The 21,568-nt window shown below is 38.8% G+C and overlaps 1 protein-coding gene across 1 annotated transcript; it reads right to left on the reverse strand.

Annotated features, from left to right (window-relative positions):
- Positions 1–1,064: 1,064 nt before the first annotated feature.
- Positions 1,065–18,689, reverse strand: OPN5 (opsin 5). The gene is given in 7 exon segments (XM_074820820.1): positions 1,065–1,234; positions 2,519–2,763; positions 5,846–6,180; positions 8,962–9,132; positions 11,621–11,740; positions 18,379–18,545; positions 18,547–18,689. Coding segments are annotated over 7 exon segments (1,245 nt in total). The 3' UTR covers positions 1,065–1,170.
- Between the last annotated feature and the right edge of the window lie 2,879 nt (positions 18,690–21,568).

Below are 21,568 nucleotides of genomic sequence, written 5' to 3' on the forward strand. Positions count from 1 at the left end.
TTTGGCTGCCTTGCTCTGCAGGTCTTTTCAAGGCACATTTTTTTTTTTTTTTTACTGAGTGTATTAGGAATTTACGAACTTTGTTTTAACAGGACTGTCATTCTCCTAAATCATTCCTAATCCTCATCCTTCCAGGGCTTAGTGTTTAAAAATTGGATACAACTCCACTTGAGAAAGACTTCTCTATTACATATGCTGCAACTTTTCTCATTAATTCACTAGTTTTGAGTCTGGTTTCATGCTTAGGATTGAGGAAGGATTTGTCATTTTGTATTAAATAGTGGTATCATAAAGAATGGTAAAATGTACAATATAAGGTAAAAAAAGTCAGTTACCATTCAAGAAGTCAAATCCATCTGCTTATTGCCATCACATTTCATTGTAATTTTGGCCAGGGAATGGTAAAAAGATGTGCAAGCTATTGGTTTGCTCAGTTTGGTTTGTATGAGATTAATTTCATTTAGGTTCTGCTTTTTTATTACAAAGTCATTCATGATTCCAAACTGTTTAAATGAAACTAGCATTTGAACAAGAGAACTTGCCCCTCTCATTCACAAATGCTGACCATCTGTGGTATATAAGTGTGGCACTTCTGATCTTGCCTTGACTAAAATCAAAATATTTCTGAATACTGTGGCTTGTAGTCACATAAGTTGGAGAGATATTCACAAGGGATAATCAGTGAGATAACATTTCTCCAATGGGTGATTCAGAGCCTTGATAAGTGAAGCTCTGACTCAGATTTGTCCTCTAAGGAATCCTTTCTCGCATGCTCCAGTTCTCCAGTGACTGCAGTAGGAATCTAGGGAGATTAGCTTTAGCAAACTAAAACTGGCCTTTGTGAATACTTTCCTTTCCATGAGGGAAAATTCATCCAAACTATCACTTCTGTTAGTGCTAAAAAAATAAAAGTATTTTAAAGGCTCTGAAGTGAATAAAAATTTTTTCTACAAATGAATCTTCTCTGTTTCTTTTTCCTCTGAGTACTTAAAATATTTGCCCAGCTCTAATAGCACTATTTTGGTCAGGATGGAAAGAACTACATTGTACATAGGACTAGGGAGTAAAATAAAACTGTCATCATGTTTTAATTTATTTACAGAAAGAGGAACTTGAGACAGTATGATTGTTTGTCATCAGGTTTTCATTTGCTGTATGCGAAATGAGTCTTCATACTTCCAGTTGGGTTTCATTCATCGCTGTCGAGTCCCTGTGTGCAGATATGGTATACATCCTATGGGAAGGAGAAAGGACAACAATCATTTTGTTCGTACCAAGCTCACAATTAAGTTCCTAATTCTGGGAAGTGATTTTTCCAGATCATTTTGTTCACTGCACAGGCCTAGGAAGGTCAACATGAATTCAGTGTGAGGGACTACGTGAAACCTCCTTCCTCCTTCAGAGTAATAACATGGAGGTTAAACACAAATCCAGCTGCCAAAGGCTCACTGAAGGCTACTTTGGATTTGTCTAAAACTGCAGAAGGGATTTTGGTAAACTAAATTCAGCACCTCAGACACTTACAACATATGAACCCTTTATATTCTGCAGATGACATAAATCTGTGTGTAAGATTGTAGAATAATTTGCTAAGGGAAGTTGTGGAAGCTGGAGATATTGACTCATTCTCTGAACAATGTATCGAAAAATGCTGGAATTGGTAAGGGAATAATATGAATGATGAAATCAGCCTTCATGCCTCAAATAAGTACTTACTGAAGCACACATATTCTAGGCTGTTGAAGCAAATTACTCTACTGGAATTGTGTGGGTTCACAGTCACTTATATGTGGTAGGGCATTTGTGGCCTTTATATCAGTCTACACTGGCAGAATAACATCCATCATTATCTCATTCTTGTTCAGTCACAGAAGTAAAATACTTGTCTGGTATAAGGCAGAACTAGAAGCATTTTTCCTCCAAGTGCACAGTTTCCAGGAACTCCACTGGTGGTCAGAACAGATTTTGCCAGAAACGTGTAAATAGCTGAGAGGCCTTTTTATGAGTCCTTACTGTACTTTGATTTGTTTGGTTTGGGGTTCTTTTGGTGTGAGGATTACCTACAGGGTTATTAAGGAACTATTGTTTCTCCCTGACAATTCTGTGGAAGAAAGGCATAGTATTAACAGGTTCATTACATAAGGAATAAACACAATTCTCTCCCATTTACTTTACTGGCAATGGAGGTCATCAACATGTTGTGGAGGTAATTCATATGATGACATGAAAGAAAAGGAACAGGAGGACAGGACTGATCCAAAAAACACTAAAACCAATGGGACTCTTTCCAACTGTAAAAATGGAGTTGCAGCTGGATCTAAAAGAACCATCTCCTTGCTTCTGTTTTTACACCTAGAGTGACTTTACAAAATTCCATGGCAAGAAAGACCCTGAATAGGTCATAGTCAAAAAGAAGAAATAAGATTCAGAGAGCTGTGACTCTTGGTAAGATCTTAGTCTGGTACTTTTTAGAATGTTGTATACTGAAATTTATCCTACTTTTCAAAGAAAAAATTACCTTGATTTCTTCGAAGAGCTCTTCTTCTGCAGTGTCTTCAGTCCTCCTGACTGGCAACAGGCAAATTTACAATCAATGACCTGGTAAATAATTGGGTTGTACATCGCTGCTGACTTTGCAAGCAGAGTTGGTACCACTGAAAACTGAATGGGAACTGAATCCGGCTGTCCAAAAGCTGACCACACAGAGACCACAGCGTAAGGGATCCAGGCAATGAGGAACCCTGCACAGATCAACATTGCCACCTTGTGAGAGGAAAAGAGAAAAGAGAGAGAGAGGTTATTCTAGCAGTTAGACACTGACAGTACAGCACAGAGCTAGACAGAATGTAAGGGCACATGCCACAGAGTAGAAAACAAAAATTATAACTTGCTTCAGTTAAATTTACAATATGAACAAAAGCTGTCACGCATCTCCCTTCTCTTTATCGAGTCTCTGTTTTTCTTTCACCTGATACAGAGCAGTTAATGAGTCAGTTATCAGAGACCTTTAAAAATACTAAAAGGTCTGGCTAAACATGAATGAACTGAATGAGATGTCAGAAAATAATAATTCTCTTACATTAAATTTAAATTATTTAAGGAGAAGAGTCCTCTCAAAACCTACAGACTCTCTTTTTTAGGATAATATATAATGTGGAGCTGTGAAAGTTTTTAAAAATCTTAGCAAGATCTTTGAAATGAACATAGGTTAAACTGGGAAAAATCCTGCAGGGTTTCTCTTTGGTTTTTTGTTTGGTTGGTTGGTTTTTTTTCCTCTTTTTATTGCTTATTTGAAGAGCCTCTTACTTCTATAGTCCCTTCCAACCAAATATTTCTCAGATTGTCAAAAAGAAACCCAGTTTCTTTTTCATTCCAGAGTGAAACAAACATGCAATGGGAAAACAAAATCAAAAAAATTATTAAGTGAAAGTCTTCCAGATTCTGGGTCCTTTGAAATCAGATTCCAAAGTTCATAAAATCAAAGTCTTTGAAGAAGTTTGCAGGACTGAATTAGGTCCTGATGGTGTGTGGGAGTGGGGGACCTTGAGTGTCTCTGTAGTTGAGTTTGTTTAGGAGGGTATATCCCTGTCTATATCTACTATAGCTCCTTCTTCTGTATCATAAAGTACCAGTCAATGATGCAAAAACAAAGGAAATGAGCAACAGAACAAAAGAAAAGAATTTTCAACACCCTGATCTAACGCATGGCTTCTTCCTCTCTTGCAGGCTGTGCTGATGTCCCGCAGAGAAGGCGTCAAAACCCAGTGGGACCAGTAACCTGCCATGAGGATGGCCACTGGTAACAGGAGGAAGAAGAGAGAGCAGCTTTGGTAAACCAGGTCTATCTTCTGCCTGCACCCAGGAGGGGGTCTACGGCCTATCATCCACTTGAAAAATGCCAACCATCTGAAACCCTTTCAAGACAAATATGGAAAAAGTGGACATAAAGTTATTCAATAAGGCATGAGCTGTTAAGTCTCTGGGTATACCCACTCCAGCAGATAAAAAATGACTGTATTTACCTGGGTAAACTGGAATTGAAACTATTGGGAATTTAACTCAGAGTGAGGACACTAGTACAAAGTCTAGTTTTCTTTCTCCTAACATATAGCATGGATTCTGTACTCCGTTAGAATCTGCAGATGCTTTAAAAAACAAATTTCTACCAAATATTTAGGTTGCATTCCTGGTAAATGAGAAAAGGACTTCCTTATAACAGGAGGAAATGTAGCCATAGATATGTTTAGCATAAATATTAAAGAAAAACTGTTTGGGGCCAAAATTTGTGTTTAATATACTTTACCTGAACCAGCCTGTCTGTACACAGTCACAGCCTGATATAGCTTCAAATGACATCATGCAATAGTGCATACTGAAGAACATATGCCATTATACTGCTGCAATTGACAGGCTATTATTATGCATCCAAAATGATAATGGTACCCGTGCACTCATTTGCAATAAGGCATTTAGGATTACAGCAAAAAATCCTCAGAAAGCACACTTTTTTGGATATTGCATAGCCTTTTGTGGAGCCTTTATTTCCACATCTTGATGGTAATATTATTTTTCCGGGAAACTTTTACGGTTTTTTTGTTGTCTGCCACTGAAGAAACAGTGCATGTGAGCCAAGGATCTCAAACACAGCCTGTTAGTTATAAATTGTGCTGTGAAGTTAAATGGGTTATGATGGAGACTCATTTTCCGTATTTATATATATCTCAACATAATATTCTCCACTATAGATCTCAGACAGAAGGGACAACTACTAGTGTTTCTACTCCGATAACATTAAAGTTTTGCATGATCCCTCCAATATGGCAAAAATAAATCTGCAACCTCAAATCAAAATTTTTCATTGTTCTTCAAACGAAAGGTCCTGAATAACTGCAAAACTACTGTACTGAAGCAACCCTTTTTAAAGGCAAGTACAGTTTTACCAGATGTATTAGCAGCATGGACCATACAAGCAGCTAGCTGAGTTTCTCTGATATGTTTAGACATGTCACCTGTTGCTGTATATTATATAACTTCCAGTTCAACTCCCCAAAAATGTAATAAACTTTGATCAACCAAGCAAAGGATGCTGCTTGTCTCCCTCTTGGCATGGCATACAGAGGCTGATGAATCTTTTACAGCTAAGGAATCCGGTTTCATTCAGCACAAGTTTTTATTTTGTGATATTTCCTGGCACAATAACCAGTATCAGAAAGGATCATGCCTGTCACCATTGCCAAATAGAAAATACATTAAATCAAAAATGGAAAATAGGATAAGGTCTGAGATGGAAAATTAATTTTATCACTTGAGTTCATTTTTATCAGCAGCTCATGGCTGAACCTAAATGATATATTATTTGCATAAAAACAATTGCAATGTCACAGGAGTGACTTTGGTTTATATCTTCATTAACAGAGGAACGTAAGCTGTCTGAAAGTTTTATTTCCCTGCTACAATAATTGGCTTTTTATCTGTTTTTCTATTATAATTCCTGGGTACCTTGAACGCCTTAAAACAATTTTTCACAACTACATCTGAAAGCAAAGGGAGTTTTACGATGGGGAACAGGGCCACAGGGAGATGATGTGACTTGTGTAAGGTCACACAGGAAGGCTGTGGCAGAGCTTTAGACTGAATCACAATCTTGGGGAATTGAGTGCCCTAATCACAAAGTTATGTTTCAACTCCTGTCTTTTCCCACCTTGACAATAATGGAGGAGAGTGCTAGAAGAACCACCTTCAGAGCATTGTACTATCGCTTGGCATAGGAGAGTGCATGGTTGAAGTTCTCCAAGCCTGCTTTTATGACCTGACAAAGAAAACTGAGTTAAATCTTCCTACCTACCTTGGTCAGCTTCATTTCAAGTATGTGACTGTTCTGAATCCTGGTATCATAGTGAGCAACCTCTTTGGTGGATGACTTGACTTTTAGAATGATTTTGACATAGGAAAACACAATCACCGCAGTTGGGAACAGGAGGCAAAAAAAAAGAATACTCAGAATAAAAGCCTGTCCAGCCACCGAAGCCTGCGCCAGCCACCAGTCCAGAGTGCAGGAGGTCCCAAACGGCTCAGGGGCATAGCTCCCCACACCAGCAAAAGGCACCGTAGCCCAGAACGTAGCATAGGCCCAGATTATTGCCAGACAGATAAATGCATGATGTCTCTTAAGCCAGGTACCTGGAAGATAATTCAAGAGTTACAACCTCAGGTGCATATGTATTTGGCACAATTGAATACATCATTCTACACATGCCATGAGTTTGCTTGGCTGTTTGATAACAGCTGCTGTAAGGTTTATCTTGCCTCCTTACAGCTATCTATAGTGACCCATGAGCTAGCCACCCCCACTCACATCGTACCTCATAAAGAGAAATACACACTCATAGAAAGGGCTCCACGTGCCATTATTTCAGATCTCTACTTTAGGCTGTGATGATTTACGACCTGGAAGAGTCTGTACAAAAGCAATCCACCAGCTAGCTCAGCAATGATCATGGGAACCTTGTCTAGTACTTTTGAAAATTGCTTTGTGGTCTGTAAAGGCATATTCATAGTGTGTGGTTAGATGAGATGGAGGTTCAACCCACATGAAGGACTAAGTGTTTAATTCAGCCTTTCATTTTTCAGTGCAAAAGCTCGCTATCTGCAACCATATGATGCAACTTACGTTATTTCCTATTCTTCATATTAACTGACTACAGTTTGACCTCAGGACACTTCTCAACATAAATCATTAGCCCAAGTAACTTAAAGATAAAGCTTGACAGAGGAAATAACATATCCGAGGTTTATTTTCACCTTATCGTTCTTTTCCAGTACAGTAAATCATCATGTGCATATGGTCAGAATTATTTCTAATTGGTGTTTTCCTGTATCCTTGTCCATTTGTTTTATTAAATGCCTGGAGTAGTGGAGTGGAGTGGAGTGGAGTGCATGCAACCCTATTTCAGCTAGAAAAAGCTTCAGTTTACAAGCTTTCCGTCATCACCTATGTTCAACCTGTTGGATTCAGATAGGACAAATAAGTTAAAACCTGTGATTTACACAGACACTCAGGCTACAGCATTATAACTGCTCCTTCCATCTTGGAAACTCTAATCTGTTTTCACTCCCCATCCACTGACACTGAGGAGCTTTCTTCACGGTTTTAGAATGACTTAAAACAAAACCAAGGCAAAATAAACAACTCTAATTTGAATGTGACTGGTGCCCCTTCCCTACTTGATTTTACCTTTCCAGATCACTGGAAGGAAGATGGACACTAACTGTTAAATTAACTCAAGCACAATGGCTGAGAGACAGGAAGGTGGTTTGTTGTGTTTGGGTGTAGAAAAACTACAGCAACAATAACATGAGGACTAAAATATTGGCATTATTTTCACAGCTATTGTCAAACCACATCCACCTATTACCAATAAATAAATAAACTTGCTGCTTAGAGTAAAACAAAGGTGTAGGCATATAGTCAGGTGGTCCAGGTTCCTGATTGATTTAGGCCATGAAACTTGCTTTCAGAAATTGTTCAAAGAGCTTCCAGGTTGCACTTCCTGTGGCAAGGGTCTTCCTATTCCTACTCCTAGAGGAGAAGTAGGTCAAGGAATAGCTCTCCATGTTGACACACCCTATTGGAACCAGGTACCTTCACATGGAAGAATGATGTAGGAAAGGTCAGGTTGTAAATCCTAGGTTTCAGGAACATAAACCACACCAGAAGTCCTTATACAGAAATGGCTAAGTTAACCACCTGGACTGAACATGCTAAATATGTTTATTGCTCCCCATCATTTTGTATGGACAACCATGATCAGATAGGCCTTGAGAAAAAAGGTTTTGAAACATTCTGTCTCTCTTAAACTAAGACGTCATACTAAATACCAGAACTCACAGCATGAATGCAGCCAGTCATGAAATGTTCACTTCAGCTCACCAAGTCTGAAAAATTGTCTATGATTTGAGTTGCCACTGAATTGTTTTGATAAGACCTTTATAGAAAGAACTGGAATGCTGCTTAATGTGAATGGTGTATTTAAAACTCAGCTAAGGAGACCTTCCCTGCACTCACATTTCAGGAAATACAGCCGAAACCAGGACAAGTACAGACATGCCAAGATCTATGATAGCAGATCTTAGTGTAGTACCACAGTTTTTAACTGACAGCATGCTCAGCTATTGGACAGACTAGCTTACTTACACTTTCTAGCTGCAAACATTTCTTATAACTTATGGTTGATACCGTATGTCATTATAATGAGATCAGTTGTATGCCCCTCAAGTCACATGGGAAAGGTGTTTTTTATATGTAAAGTCACCTTGAGTGTTCCCAGTATTTTGTTGGGGAGTTAGTCTCTTCCAATGCAAGAAAAATGTTTTTTCTAAACTGTGAGAACATCTCTTAACTGGAAAGAATGAAGCATATAATAATTCATATTCAGGAGACATAAGATATTGATGGATATGGTGATAACACCTTTCATTGCTAAATTCATTTCATCCTCTCAGGTTCCATCTCCGTATTAGAGAGACACATCCATTATGACCTATGGCACGTCCATATCTTTTAGATGTTTTAAATAGCTTGCCACATATTTTAAAGGAATTTAAGCATCTAATATGGAATACTTTTGTGTGTCAGATCATAAGACTTTGCAAGATGTGCAGTACTTGAATCAGTTAATGTCAGTAGGCCTTGACTGACACAAAGTGATTTATCTATGAGTGATTACTAAAACTCATGACTTAGGCAGACAGCAGAGAGAAAACAGTGAAGGTGTTATGTCCAGCAACACAATTTTAGGTGGGACTACTTGGGTCATACCTATATGTTCCTCTTATCTGTGTATTCCCTTCTATATTTAAGAAAACCATTCTGAAGATTTTAAGTATGATTTCAGTCTAGAAAACTGTATCAATTAATATAGTTTTTTTCTATAGTCATTTAATATAGCTTTTCTTTCTTACCATAAGACAAGTGACAGATTTTTAGGTATCTATCCAGGCTGACAGCTGTCATGGTAATAAGGCTCCCACAGCCAAAGAAGAAACCAGCCCATCCATACCAGCGGCAGCCCATCCATCCAAACACCCAGCGATGAGAAAAGAAGGAAATGATACTAAAGGGTTTTCCTACAACTTCAAAAGGAAAAAAGAACGTCAGTTGACCGATAAAATCCATCACTGATATAACCACTCTTTTCCAGAAATGAAAACCCTCTCCTTTGCCCAAAGATGCAGTAAAATGCTCTGCAGAGTGGAGAGAGGGCTTCAGGCACAACAGATGTGATGACCTGAGTGCCCTCCATCCACAGGACTAAGCCTAAGACAGTTGTATCTGGATCGCATAACATCTATGCTGTGGTAGGATGAGCCAAGCCTGCAGAATGTCTGGAAATGTGCTTTACTGCACACCACATGAGCCAGAAGTAAACCCATACTCTGGTACTGAACATGTGCAAGCTCTTCCCATTATGAAAACTTTGGAGTATGTGTTAAGTCCACATGTAAACACATGCCAGTATGTAAACAGTACAGATGATGAGTGAATCTGGGCTTGAAACAGGTACACATCTAGTTAGGCTACAACCCTATAATCCATTGAGTGTCTTCAAACACAAAATAAAGAAATTTGCCTTCAAAGAGGGCTTCTGCAAACCTATCAAGGCCCAACAGTAAGATGCATACTGTGGTAAAGTGTTAGGTTAGAAAGGAAGATGGTGCTATCGTTGCAGCATGGACTTGAGCTGCAGGAGTTGTTTCAGCTCCCGTCCATACCACACTCTTCCTTGGTGACTCTCAGCAAGTCACCTGGCCACAGATATTAAAAAGTTTTCAGCATCCCCAAACAGAAGGGAAATACCTAACTATTTTGGAGACTCTGTCTTAGTGGCACCTTAGCTCGTTTCTCCAATTGTAAAAGTGGGTGGTGCATTATAGAAGAAGTGAAGTTAGGTCATATGTTGTTCCATTCTCACCTTAAAACAGATTAACATTATTCACTTTCTTTGTATCATGAAAATGAGAAAGTCTGGAAATTGTAATTTTCTAGTTGGAAATCTCCATTTCCTGATTTCATTTTTTTTTTGTCTCAAACTGAACACACAAAAAAACCACCTTTAACGGAACTGAAAACTCAAAAAATTACAATCTAGGAACACCAACATGCTTTCCAAATCCTTCATTTCTACTTACCAGACTGATCTGAAATGCTCCAAGGCATGGACAGTTCAACTGCAACACTCAAACATTAAATATTGAACTCCACCTTCCTGTGACTGTATTCCCTCCTGCACAAGAGTTTCCAGAGCATCTCAAGGAGTTGAAAGCATCTCAGCTGCACTAGGCTAGTTTCCCCAGCTGAACCACACTGTCTGTAATGTCATGGCAGCTCAGTGAATTGATTTATAAAGAAGGCAAAAATGGGCTTACAAACTGTAATTCCCACAAGGTAACCTATTCATAGAAGTCAAGACAAAAGTCTCTATTTTTTTTAAGTGATCTGTAGAAAAATATTTTGGATTATTCCCCAAAATATTCCATTTCAGATCAAACCGATGCAAAACTAAACATTGTTTTCATTCTTAACAGAAAATGAAACCATTTCTACCAAAACAAAATCTTGCAGAAAATGGCCTTTGCTTCCTCCTCTATACCAAAAACATCATGATTGAGAACCCTTCAAAATGAGACTTAATTTTAAACAAGGTATTTTGGAATTCTTTTCCTTTAGCTTCAGCCTGTAAGGAAAATTTTGCCTGAGCCTGAAGGTTGTGCTAAGGTCAATATATTATGTGCTTTTCTCTGAGCAGAATAAATATACTTTAATTTTTCAAGCAAAAGCTGACCTCAGTGATTAAGGTTTCAAGAAAAACATGAAATATGCTAAGAGTCAGCAGCTTTATTCATGTAAATCATTGCCAGCTCTAAAGGTAAACACACTTATTTGCACAAAATCAAATTTCTCTTCAGCAGCACAGAACTCTTGAGCATGGTATCAGTGCAAAATGTGTCTGCTGCAGTTTTGAACAAGTAGCTGGTGCCACCCTGTGGAAATCCTCAGGAAGCAGGACCATGGAAAAACCTGTTTCTTGAACAAGGTGCCAAGACAAATGTGTGAAACATGAAGATTTTGGAAAAAGTCCCATCTTCCCATCCAGCAGACAGAACACATCACATTTCTTGAGTCAACATCTTCAGTTTACAAAAAAAAAAAAAAAAAAAAAAAAAGAGAGAGAGAGAAGGGAGAAAAAGCATGCATGGTTGTGCCAATCACAATTATTTTTAATTACAAAACTTAAACACACAGATTGAGATCCACGTGGAAGGCAAGGTGACCAAGTGCTATGTTGATGACAGACCTTAATAGAGAAACTAGCAGTCCTTCTGTTAAGAGGGCTCCCAAACAAGTTGTAGTTTGCATGGTTGGTACATACAGTTTATATGGTTAGGATACATCTGCTTACATTCCATATATATAGCTACGGAAATTCTCCTGAAACACTCCATCTCATTGGAGTGACTCTCATTGAAGCAGAAATATCAGTAGCAAAGAGGACTGTCTCTTGCTGCGGCCAGAGAGAATGGCAGGACAGTAAAAATGAGTGAAAATAAGACATGAAATTACCTGAAATGCCCAGATCACACACTGCTAAATTAACAGTCATTATCTCAGCAGGTCTCAACTTCTTTTTTCGCTTTGAGGACATAAAAATAACATATCCATTTCCCAGAGTTGAAAGAATCCCTATAATAATGAAAAAAAGAAAAACAATCAAATTAGAATTCTCCTCAAAACCAGCAATATCACATCTTCCTTGTGAAATTCTTGTTATTTTCAGCCTGAACCTGTGGTCCCAAGGCCTTTATTCTGAAACATGATCATCTCATCCTCATTATGCAACTCATAGAGGCATCTACTGCAGATGTCTCTCTCCCACAACAAATGTTATTTTCACCTCTGTAGCAGGGCATTGCCTTCACCACCTGAGCCCGCACAACTATCGAGTGAATGTACATAATAGAAATCCCATAATTCCTCTGTTCTGATCAACCCCATTTTTCTCACAAACATTTAAACATCCACAAGAATGAAATTCAGCTCTTTGTAGTCGCAAGGACCCCAACCTCTGACCAACCTTAATTTTAGTAAATACTATAAAGAGAGGTTGAGGGATAAATTTCTAAAATAATGTCAATTAAGATATTGATATCAAAAATTTTACAACACAAATTGATTTCAATCATAGGAAAGAAAAATGATAAAATATATCTAATTTTAACTTCCAGCTGGAATACAGTGCATGAGGAAGGATCCTGTGCACATTGTCTGACATCTTTTTTGTCATATCAACACCCAAGGACCTGCAGGGACCAATGCTGCAAGTGGTTAATCAGCCATGGAGCTAATCACACTGGTACCAAAAATTGCAGGGTTTTCAGTTCCCTTAAAGAAAACTCTTTCTTCACTAACTTATGTTTGAAAGAGTTTGAGCCCAGAGTGAACATTTTGCAGTGGAAACACAGGATAGCGCACAAGATCACCTTCAGGAAGCAAGAGTCACCCCCGAAGGTGAACACCCTGAGGAGACTGCGGCCCATTAGAGGCCTCACAACAAAGCAGAGGAGACAGGTAAGAGGGAGGGAGATGCAGAAGAAAAGAGTGAAGAGCAGAGTGACACAGACCCCAACCTCCTGCACTGCCGTTGCCTCACCAAAGGGACTACAACAGCAGTGAGGCAAAAGATGTTGAAATTCAGCCTCAGAAAGGGGAAGGAAAGGTGTTTTCCTTAAGCATTTTATGTTTGTCATCTTTGTTTCTCACTATCCAAATCAGTAATTAGACATGAGGTTAAATGCCCCACGATGAGTCTGTTTTGCCCACAACAGTAACTGATGATTGATCTCCCTGTCTTTACCTCCACCCTGTTTCTATCTCCATGGTTTTTGATCTTCCTATTTCCTCCCCATCCCACTGTGGGCGCTGTAAGCAAGTGGCTGCCCTGGGTGCTTGGCTACCAGCTGAGGCCAACCCTCCACACTACTATAAAAAAGTCATAAATAACCCAACTTGCCTCTGTGGATGAGGCAGCAAAGTCACTCTTTGTGATGCCTTCCTACACATGGCTTTGGTGCTGCAAACTCAGCCATATTCCATGTTTCGAAAAGACCCAGCAGCCCCCCAGTTTCACAGCAACGTCCCCCTGTCCAAATATTGTACCTTTGAACACCACATAATTTTCATCAGTGTCTTCTGGAAGGCCAGACCTCAGGAATTAAATCTCAGGAATTAAATGGGTATTTAATTATTTACTCTGTCCCATCAATGGAAGAATCCCCTTGCAATGGTGCAACCTGGGAGTATCCATGAGGCAGGGAGAAAAATGGTTCCCAGAGGCTAAAACCTCTCAAGACAGATGAGTAACTGTGGAACCAAAAGTTTACCAAACTCAGGAGAAAAATATTTTGATTTTGAACTTTTCAGTAATAAATGCAACACTCGTCTAATGGGAACACTTCTTATTTTTATACTGACAGTATTGCTTTCTACATTGTTTTAAAAATAAACAGGACAGAAGCTGGCTTATCGTTGAATCTTAGGTTTTCTCAGCAAATTTGATTCATCTTTGGTGAATGAAATTTAAAGAACATCCTATTCTTATGACTGAAAATTTAATCTGAATTATAAGTGGATACAGATATTCATATGAATTATTTTCTTCTTTGCAGTTAAGTGAATGTATCAGTGTTGCTGAGCATTTTTCATACATCTTAATCCTTTTCTCTCTTAATGTCATTTTCTCTCTAGTGATATTTAGGATATCTACAGTGCCAGCATTCAGTTTGAGACACCTTTCAAAAACACCTGATATTTTCCTGAATCTTTTTCAACTGACTGGTAGTCCAGAGAGATGTCTTCATCAGACAAGCCTCTGAAGCAACTGTTCATTATTAATAGCAATGTTTCAGAGAACCCCAGACCACTGATGTCCTAATCCTACAGCTGGAAGGGGTCAAGTGATAATTTAAGTTGCCTTTTGTCTATACCTGCGTCTGACAATTGCTTATCTGAATTCTTGTTTAACTCCTTGGCGATAGAAACTTTGTAATCTCCTTAGATGAGCCCTCTAATGCTTCAGTTTTCCTTTTATTAAAAAAGATTTCCCTAATAGTTAGCTGAAGTCCTCGCTGGTGCAGGCTCCCAGCTCCGGTAGGTGCTGGCAGGCTATGTGCCTGGGCAGAGCCCTGGGTTGGAAACAGGGGGGAAAAGACTTTTCAGATATAAGATAAAGGCTTTTTTCCAGGAGGAAACACAACTGTCCATGGCACCGTAACACTATTACATATATACAAACAGAGAGCCAAGAATGCAATAACTAAAAAAGTGACACCTACAGAGAAAGAGCCAGGCTCATATACGTAACCTGCAGCGAAAGGTGAAAGTGTATAAAAGTAACAATCTGAACAAATAAGACTCCTTTCCTCCAATCTGGCAGCGTTACTAAATCATCAGAGGGGAAAAAAGAAGAAAAAAAAAGATAGTTCCGGATTTTGTTTTCAATTAAGTTGTTTCATAACACACTGAGGAAGCGTGCAGCAACAGTTTGCAAATCAATAGTTACTTTCCACGGGCTTTCAAAGGAGCTGACAGCCAGTGGGTCACCGCTCAGTAGTTAGTCACCCTACCTGGCTGTGCAGTAAATCAATCAAGTCAGTGATGAAAAAACTAACAGGGGAAGTGACAAAGTAAAAAGAATTGGATTCTTACAACCACGTGTACTGTTTGATTATTTTTTTCCAGACAATTAAAAAAATACACGTGGAAATGAACTAGTTAGGACAAAAGATCACACATTTGCAGAGAATTTATCACAGATTGACCATGACACCTGATCTTCTTCAAAGACAAAACCATATATTTTTATATTTTCAAACTGCAATACTTCAGTTGTACAACCAGCCTGACCCTAAAGGCTCTGCTGAGTTTCCTAATAGGATCCCAGCCTTGTTTGCTCACTGTGCAGCTTCTTCCCCCTTTTCAAATAAATCTTAAACTCACTTGCACCTTACAAGCCTCAAGCACAAAAGATGCCCAATAACAATCCCTACCTCTTGTCTTCCCACCTTTCCGCAGCTAGTCCCTCTCTCTGCTATCAGGATGTCCACAGAGGACATCCTCAAGAAGGGCCACCATTTCTTGGAAGGGATCTGCAAAGGAATAGGGGACACAGATCAGTGGCAGTAAGTGAAAATGGACAGGTTCAGTCTGAACCACAAGTTATAATAAAAAAACATAGACATACCCTCACTGGGTACAGTAACTGAATGCTCCAGCTTGGTTTTCCATCTTCTGCAGATTACACAGTTTACAAAGTAAATCTGCAGTACTGCAGAGTTATCCCAAGACACAACCATGCCCAAGAGCTATTTGAGCACATAGTTTTTGCTTATAGTTTTGGATACCTGTGAGCTGTGGTTAACTATAAAGCTGCCAATTAAAGCAAATTTACAGCCTTAGCAAGACTGTTGTGTGGCATTTGATGTCATTGAACAGTTTCACAGAGCTAGGCTTCCTTCTCCACCACCTTAAGATCTACTATCTAGCACTGAAAATCTCTGCATGGCAGTGCTTCTTGTCCCAACAGAAAAGTGGATGCTTTGAACTGTCAGAAATCAGCTTAGCGGAAAAGGAAGTTTAGGATTATTTTTTTACTTTACAGAGAGTAAAAAAAGCCATTCAGAGATTTACCTGGGAACCACAAAGATTCATTTCCTTTTAAGCTGTCATATTTTTGCAAGCCCAAGATATTATTGAAATGTTGCTATCCACCTAAACATGAATGTGTAATAAAATACGGATCTGCACATCAACAGGAGCTAACAGTGACATCCCCAAGCCACTAAGCTAAACCAGTCTTTTAAGGTACAACTCACATGAGAAGCAATAGCCCAAACAAAGCCTTTTTTATTTTTTTGTTAAGAGACATGTTTAAAGACTACTTTACGTCATCTATTCACAAACAGAGAAGACGACCTGACATTGCTGCTTCCACCAGTTTTATTTAATTCCCTCTCTTAGTGGCTGAGCTGTGATGTGTAATTCTAGTTTACTGGTAAAAAGCATAACACTTTTCTTCACACAAATCCCTATAAAAGCAGGGGGTTCTGTACTTCTCTCAGCCTCTGGCAAATTAATATCCATTTCTGTATTATACATAGTGTTCAAAACACTGCTGTGCTGATCTAGAAAACATGAAACCAGTTGCGTTGCTGAAATGGCTGAGGGCACAACTGACCAGTATCTAAACAATGACTGCTTAAAATCATTATAAACGTTGCTAAAAGGAATTAAAAATATCTGCGCAGGATACCAGTGGTATCTTAGGCTATAGATGCAAGTCCAAGGAAGATGCAAATATAATATTTACATGCGCATGTGAAAAACATACTTGGCTCTAATGAAAGCTGCTACTGGAGTGTGTAATAATAATAAGTGTAAAGTAACTAACCAAGTAAAATGCAACGCAAGACAAACACACAAAAAAATAAGTTAAACCCAGAACAAAACGTAAGATATGATATCTAGAGCTACACATGTATACAGCAGAGATACATCTTGAGCTTTCCTGGCTTGGGCCATTGGATGCACCCAAGACAGGCTGTTTGATGTCCAGTTCACAACATCAGAAAGGTGGAAATCTTACTGATAAATCTTACTCATAAATCCAATATCAAAATGATTATCAGCCCTTTTTAAACTATAATTACAATCTCCTCACACTTCTCATCTAAGTCTGTGCCTTCATAGTTAGGTTTTGCTTTTTCACTGGAAATTTATTTCTGTTCCTTGACTTAATTTGATTATGTTTTCCAAGATGTTTCACACCTGGCAGGGGTATTTCTTTGGAACTGGATAAATCTACACTAAATACAACCAATATAACAAGTCAATACAGTGTACATTGGAAGGATTCATTTCAGTTAATCAGATGTATTTCCTGGGATTAAAGCTAAATTTGCTTAACCAAGTGAAAAAATCCCCAAGGGGGGTTGTTTTGGACAGTTCGGTGAAGACATCTGTCTGCATAGCAGCACAAAATTGTATATATGAAAAGCTAAGATACATACAAAACAGTGCATGAATACTGAGAATAACTTCACCTGTCGTCTCTGCTGCTCTGAATTCCTTTTTAGATAAAGACATAAGCAGAAGACAAATGAGAAATAAGTGCTATTCAAGCCCTTGTGAAACATCTGCTGCAGAAAAGATTAGATTACTTAGATCAGTCAGGGGAAAGGCAGTAAGAGAAAGTAGCAAGGAGGGATGTAAAATAGCGAATGAGAAACATGAAGGTAGGACTGAAAGATCTTTGTAATTTGCACAGAACTGAAAGAACAAGAAAATGAATCAAAACCAAAATAAATGTCAAGGAATACACTGTATATATACCCTGTATTCAGCCTGGTGATCAACCGTCTGACACCCAGAGCCCAGTTCAGTGTAGCAGTTACATGACCTTGGCTCAGTTACTGAGAAAATAGCTGCTGAGCTGTGAGAAACTGTATAAACTAAAGCCATCAAACATAAGGAACCCTAAACCGTAGGAAGAAGTGTAAGTGTTGAGGCAACAGAAGCTCCAGTACTTGAAAGCAAAAATATTGACACAAAAAGATATAACCTTGCCCCCATCCCCAAAGCAAGGGCAAAGACCAGTTTATTCCTAGAAGCCATGGACACCCATATTTCCCACGTGAATGACAACTCCTTGGCATAGAAGACTTAATGTAGAAATCAGTCCCAGCTATCATCTATGTGCACTAACCAATAAATAATTGCACCTATTCTGCTTGAAAAGTCATTTTGCACATGGCAAAAGACTCCAAAACAAAAGGAAGGGGAGTGTGTTAGGCAGAAATCACTGTTCAATACAATATGTAACAGAGGACAGCTGATGCCAGGAGCAGAGCAAGATTCAGATGAGCACATCTGAGGATGTTCTCTTTGCTGCATAGGCACATGAGAGAGGCTTTGAAAACAGGCCATAAAACCCACATAGTATAATGGCAAAAGCCAGTTCTGGTCAAGAACGATTAAACTGCAAGCTAGTAACCTATCAGTCAAGAAAAATTGAGTACTTCTTCACTTTTTGCTGGAAGGTTTACTGCTAACCACTTTTAGCTACGTGGAGCAGCACTGACTGTTGACACTAACTGTTGGCACCATATTTCTAACACATTCTCTCCTCTCCCTCCTAGATTTTTCTTTCTAGTATGAAGAAATACATGATTACACATCTAATGCACAGCAGCTTCTGCCTTCTTTGTGAGTGCCTACAAGGATGCAATGACACAGTCATATTTCAAAGAGGAACTAAAAATCATTACCAATTACGGTCAAATAAAACCCAGCTACAATGTCAGCCTCTCTAGAAAGCTTTGATGCGAAGGGGTCTTCCTTCTGGAGATAGTGTGGGAGGTATTCTTCCTGGGAGGAAGTGTTGTGATCCGATGCCATCCCATTCATGTCCAGTTCAGCGTCTGAAAAACAAAAGTACAGAGTTTGCAATAAATCATGTCTGCCACCAGAAAATGTAAAGATGTTTTTGTTCATAAACAAGATGCAGCCTCCTGTCTTCATTTCTGTTGTACCAGCTTCCAGGGCATTTCAGGATCCAATTCAAAATTGCATAAAGCATCCTGCCATGATTTATTTCATGACTTACTTTATCCAAGAATGTCATTATTCATATGGCACTCACTACAGTAATCCATCTGAGCAGTATCTAGGTACCAGTGTGTTACAGCATTCAAGCCAGGGCCTCTGAAGTGCCTTCCTTAAATATCTTAAGGAGTGTCATATTTTCAACTGGGTGTAAGAGTTACCCAAGACTGAGAATACAGAAAAAAACAAGCAGGGCAATTGTTTATGTCTGGCTAGCTTCATTGCTCAATGTGTTTAATGCATACTGAACTTGTTGTCTTTAGCTATATGCACTGTTCTCATAATCCCAAGAAACTGAGAATTATCAGTAAGACAGTCCCGGCAATTTTTTCATATCCTGAGGGACACTCTGTCTACAGAGAGTAGCTCTGCAAATTTTACAGTTAAGTGAAACGTTACATCCATAAATTTTCCTTAGAGTTATTTAGGTGGTGGGTTCTAATGTAAATAACTTTACATGGTTATGGTTATAAAGAGCAAATGGCTATCACAGTTATGAAGAAGCAGCAGGAGTATTAAATAATAGACCCATTTGGGAAAGCTTGTTGAGTTTTCTTTCCATTTCCTTTTGTGTGGAAAAGGGCTACTGAGGTCAAACATGCTAAGATCAATAAACTGAACCCTCATATGGGAAAACTAGAATCTGGCAGACAGCCATGAAGGTTACCCCTCCAGAACAACTGAAGAAGTGAAGTGAGGATCTCTAGCATAAGACAAAAACATTTCTGCGATGTTTGAAACCATCCAGCCAAGAGCTATTTAGAACATTCAGGTCATCCCAGTTCTTCTTGCCAGTGCTTTGTTGGGCAGAAGTGGCATGCAAGAACTTAACACTTGTCTTCTAGGGCTTCCATACTTTTTGCTGTGGGACCTGGGACAACTTGTGAAGCTCTAAATTTCACCCCCTCAGAAGTCCAAACTTGCAGGGAGAGTAAATGAGGAGAGAAAATGCTTCATTATTTTACCCATTTGCTATCTCTTCTGCATCTTGAAGGCAGACAGTCTTCTTAATAACAGCTCTGTTGGGCCAGAAACGTAGCAGATGACACCTGTTTACGCCTAAAGTACCCATAACCCCCCTCTCTGCTGTTCCTCTAGTTTTGAAAAAGACCTCATTTAAGGGAATCAGGTCATGGGGGCACATTGCCACTCTAGACGTGGGAGAAGCCGAAAGATGTCCTAGGCATATGCCTCCAAGTAACACTAAGTCTTTAAAGTTCAGCAGCTTCACTGCTTTTCTTTATTTTTTTTTTCCCGTGATAAAGGAAAAAATAAGCAAAGGCCTATTAATTAAAAAAAAATCTTAAGTGACTTCATGACCACTTTTCTCCTTCCACAGCCATAAAGAACAAGCAGTCCAAATTGTTCACTGTTCCAGGCAGCAGAGCAACAATTTAGGTTTGGATTAGGTGCCTGGACATGGTCTAAAGAGACCATCTTGTACAAAAGGGTGGACTAAGGCATGAATCTGAGAAGCAATCAGACTGATCATCCTCTCCATCCAATCATAGCCACAGGTCTTGATCCAAATTCCACCTGGCCTTTAAAAGGATTGTGATGTTTTTCAGCCCCTGAGCTTGCACAGTCCTGAAACTCTTACATCGCTGCAACATTTGAACCATGTGAGTGGTTGAAATGATGCAAATGGAAAAGCATATGGGCCTGTCAGCACAATTTGGATTTGATATAAATACGTATCAAAGTATTTAAGGACATGTTCCTTTCCTGAACCACGCTAAATCTCCCACTCAAGTCAATATTATGTGGCTCGCACGGACAATATTGTCCAGCTTACAGGTACACAAAAAGAAAAGGAGCTTTAAAGAGGAATTTGCAACTTCTGCATATGTTAAGTCCAGCCAGAAGCCCAGTCATTGAGATTTTTAACCTGCCTTAGAAGCAAAGGTGCAGGTTTCCCAAGCAAATCACAGCTATGGGGCAGGAGGAAACCCTCTCTGATCAAATTGAATTGCTACAACATGGCAGATTTTGCTGCTTTGCTCAATATAAGTTGTTTACCTGATTGCAAAGGTTAATGTTATGACGGACTAGTCCTATCTGGTTGCTGAAAAAGAAACACCTTATCTTCACTTTAAACAGAGAGAGGATATTATTTCTTGAAAATTTTCATCAAAAAGAAAAGGGAGATTAATGTCTATCTTCCAAAAAGACACACAAGCTTTCCTCATTGTTTTAAATCATGTCTGACAAATTAAGAATAAGTTTCAGATATAAGAAACTAAAAACTAAATTTGCTTGATTTACACAAAAAATGTTACAGTGACATATAAAGCAGGATTTTAACACCAGATTATGGCTTTAAAGGATTTTTATCATCCTGATTAGGCAGGAATTAATTGTGCCCCCCAAATGAAGCTCTATTCAAGAATCCAGTCTCACTTCTAGAGTGTAAAAAACAGAAAGTGATGTAATTAACAAGGCAGAATATTTATTCCTCTCACAATTCCAAGTCAAGAAAAGTCACAATCCTGATAAACATCTAGTACCTAATTGTTGGGCAAAAAAAATATGGAGAGGGATAACTTTTAAAATATTAAGCAAAGCCTAGTAAATGTAGGGATGTGCATTTTCCCACATGAATTATTTCAGGAACCAAGATTTGAACTGCTAACTCTGTTGGTTTTGTTTGTACATGTGCTTTTTAAGATACCACAGTATTAAAAGCCTGATAAAAGTCATAAAGGTTCTGATCCACAGCCCCTGTAAGTTAATAAGTTGGGGCAGGGACTATAAAATGTTATTTTAATATAAACTTCAGTAATCCATGCTTGTACCAGTCTTCATTGCTTGCAAATTCCTGTGAAATCCTAAAACATACTGGGAAGCTACAAA

The sequence above is a fragment of the Strix aluco genome, chromosome 3 (genome assembly GCF_031877795.1).
Source record: "Strix aluco isolate bStrAlu1 chromosome 3, bStrAlu1.hap1, whole genome shotgun sequence".
NCBI classification, from domain to species: Eukaryota; Metazoa; Chordata; class Aves; order Strigiformes; family Strigidae; genus Strix; species Strix aluco.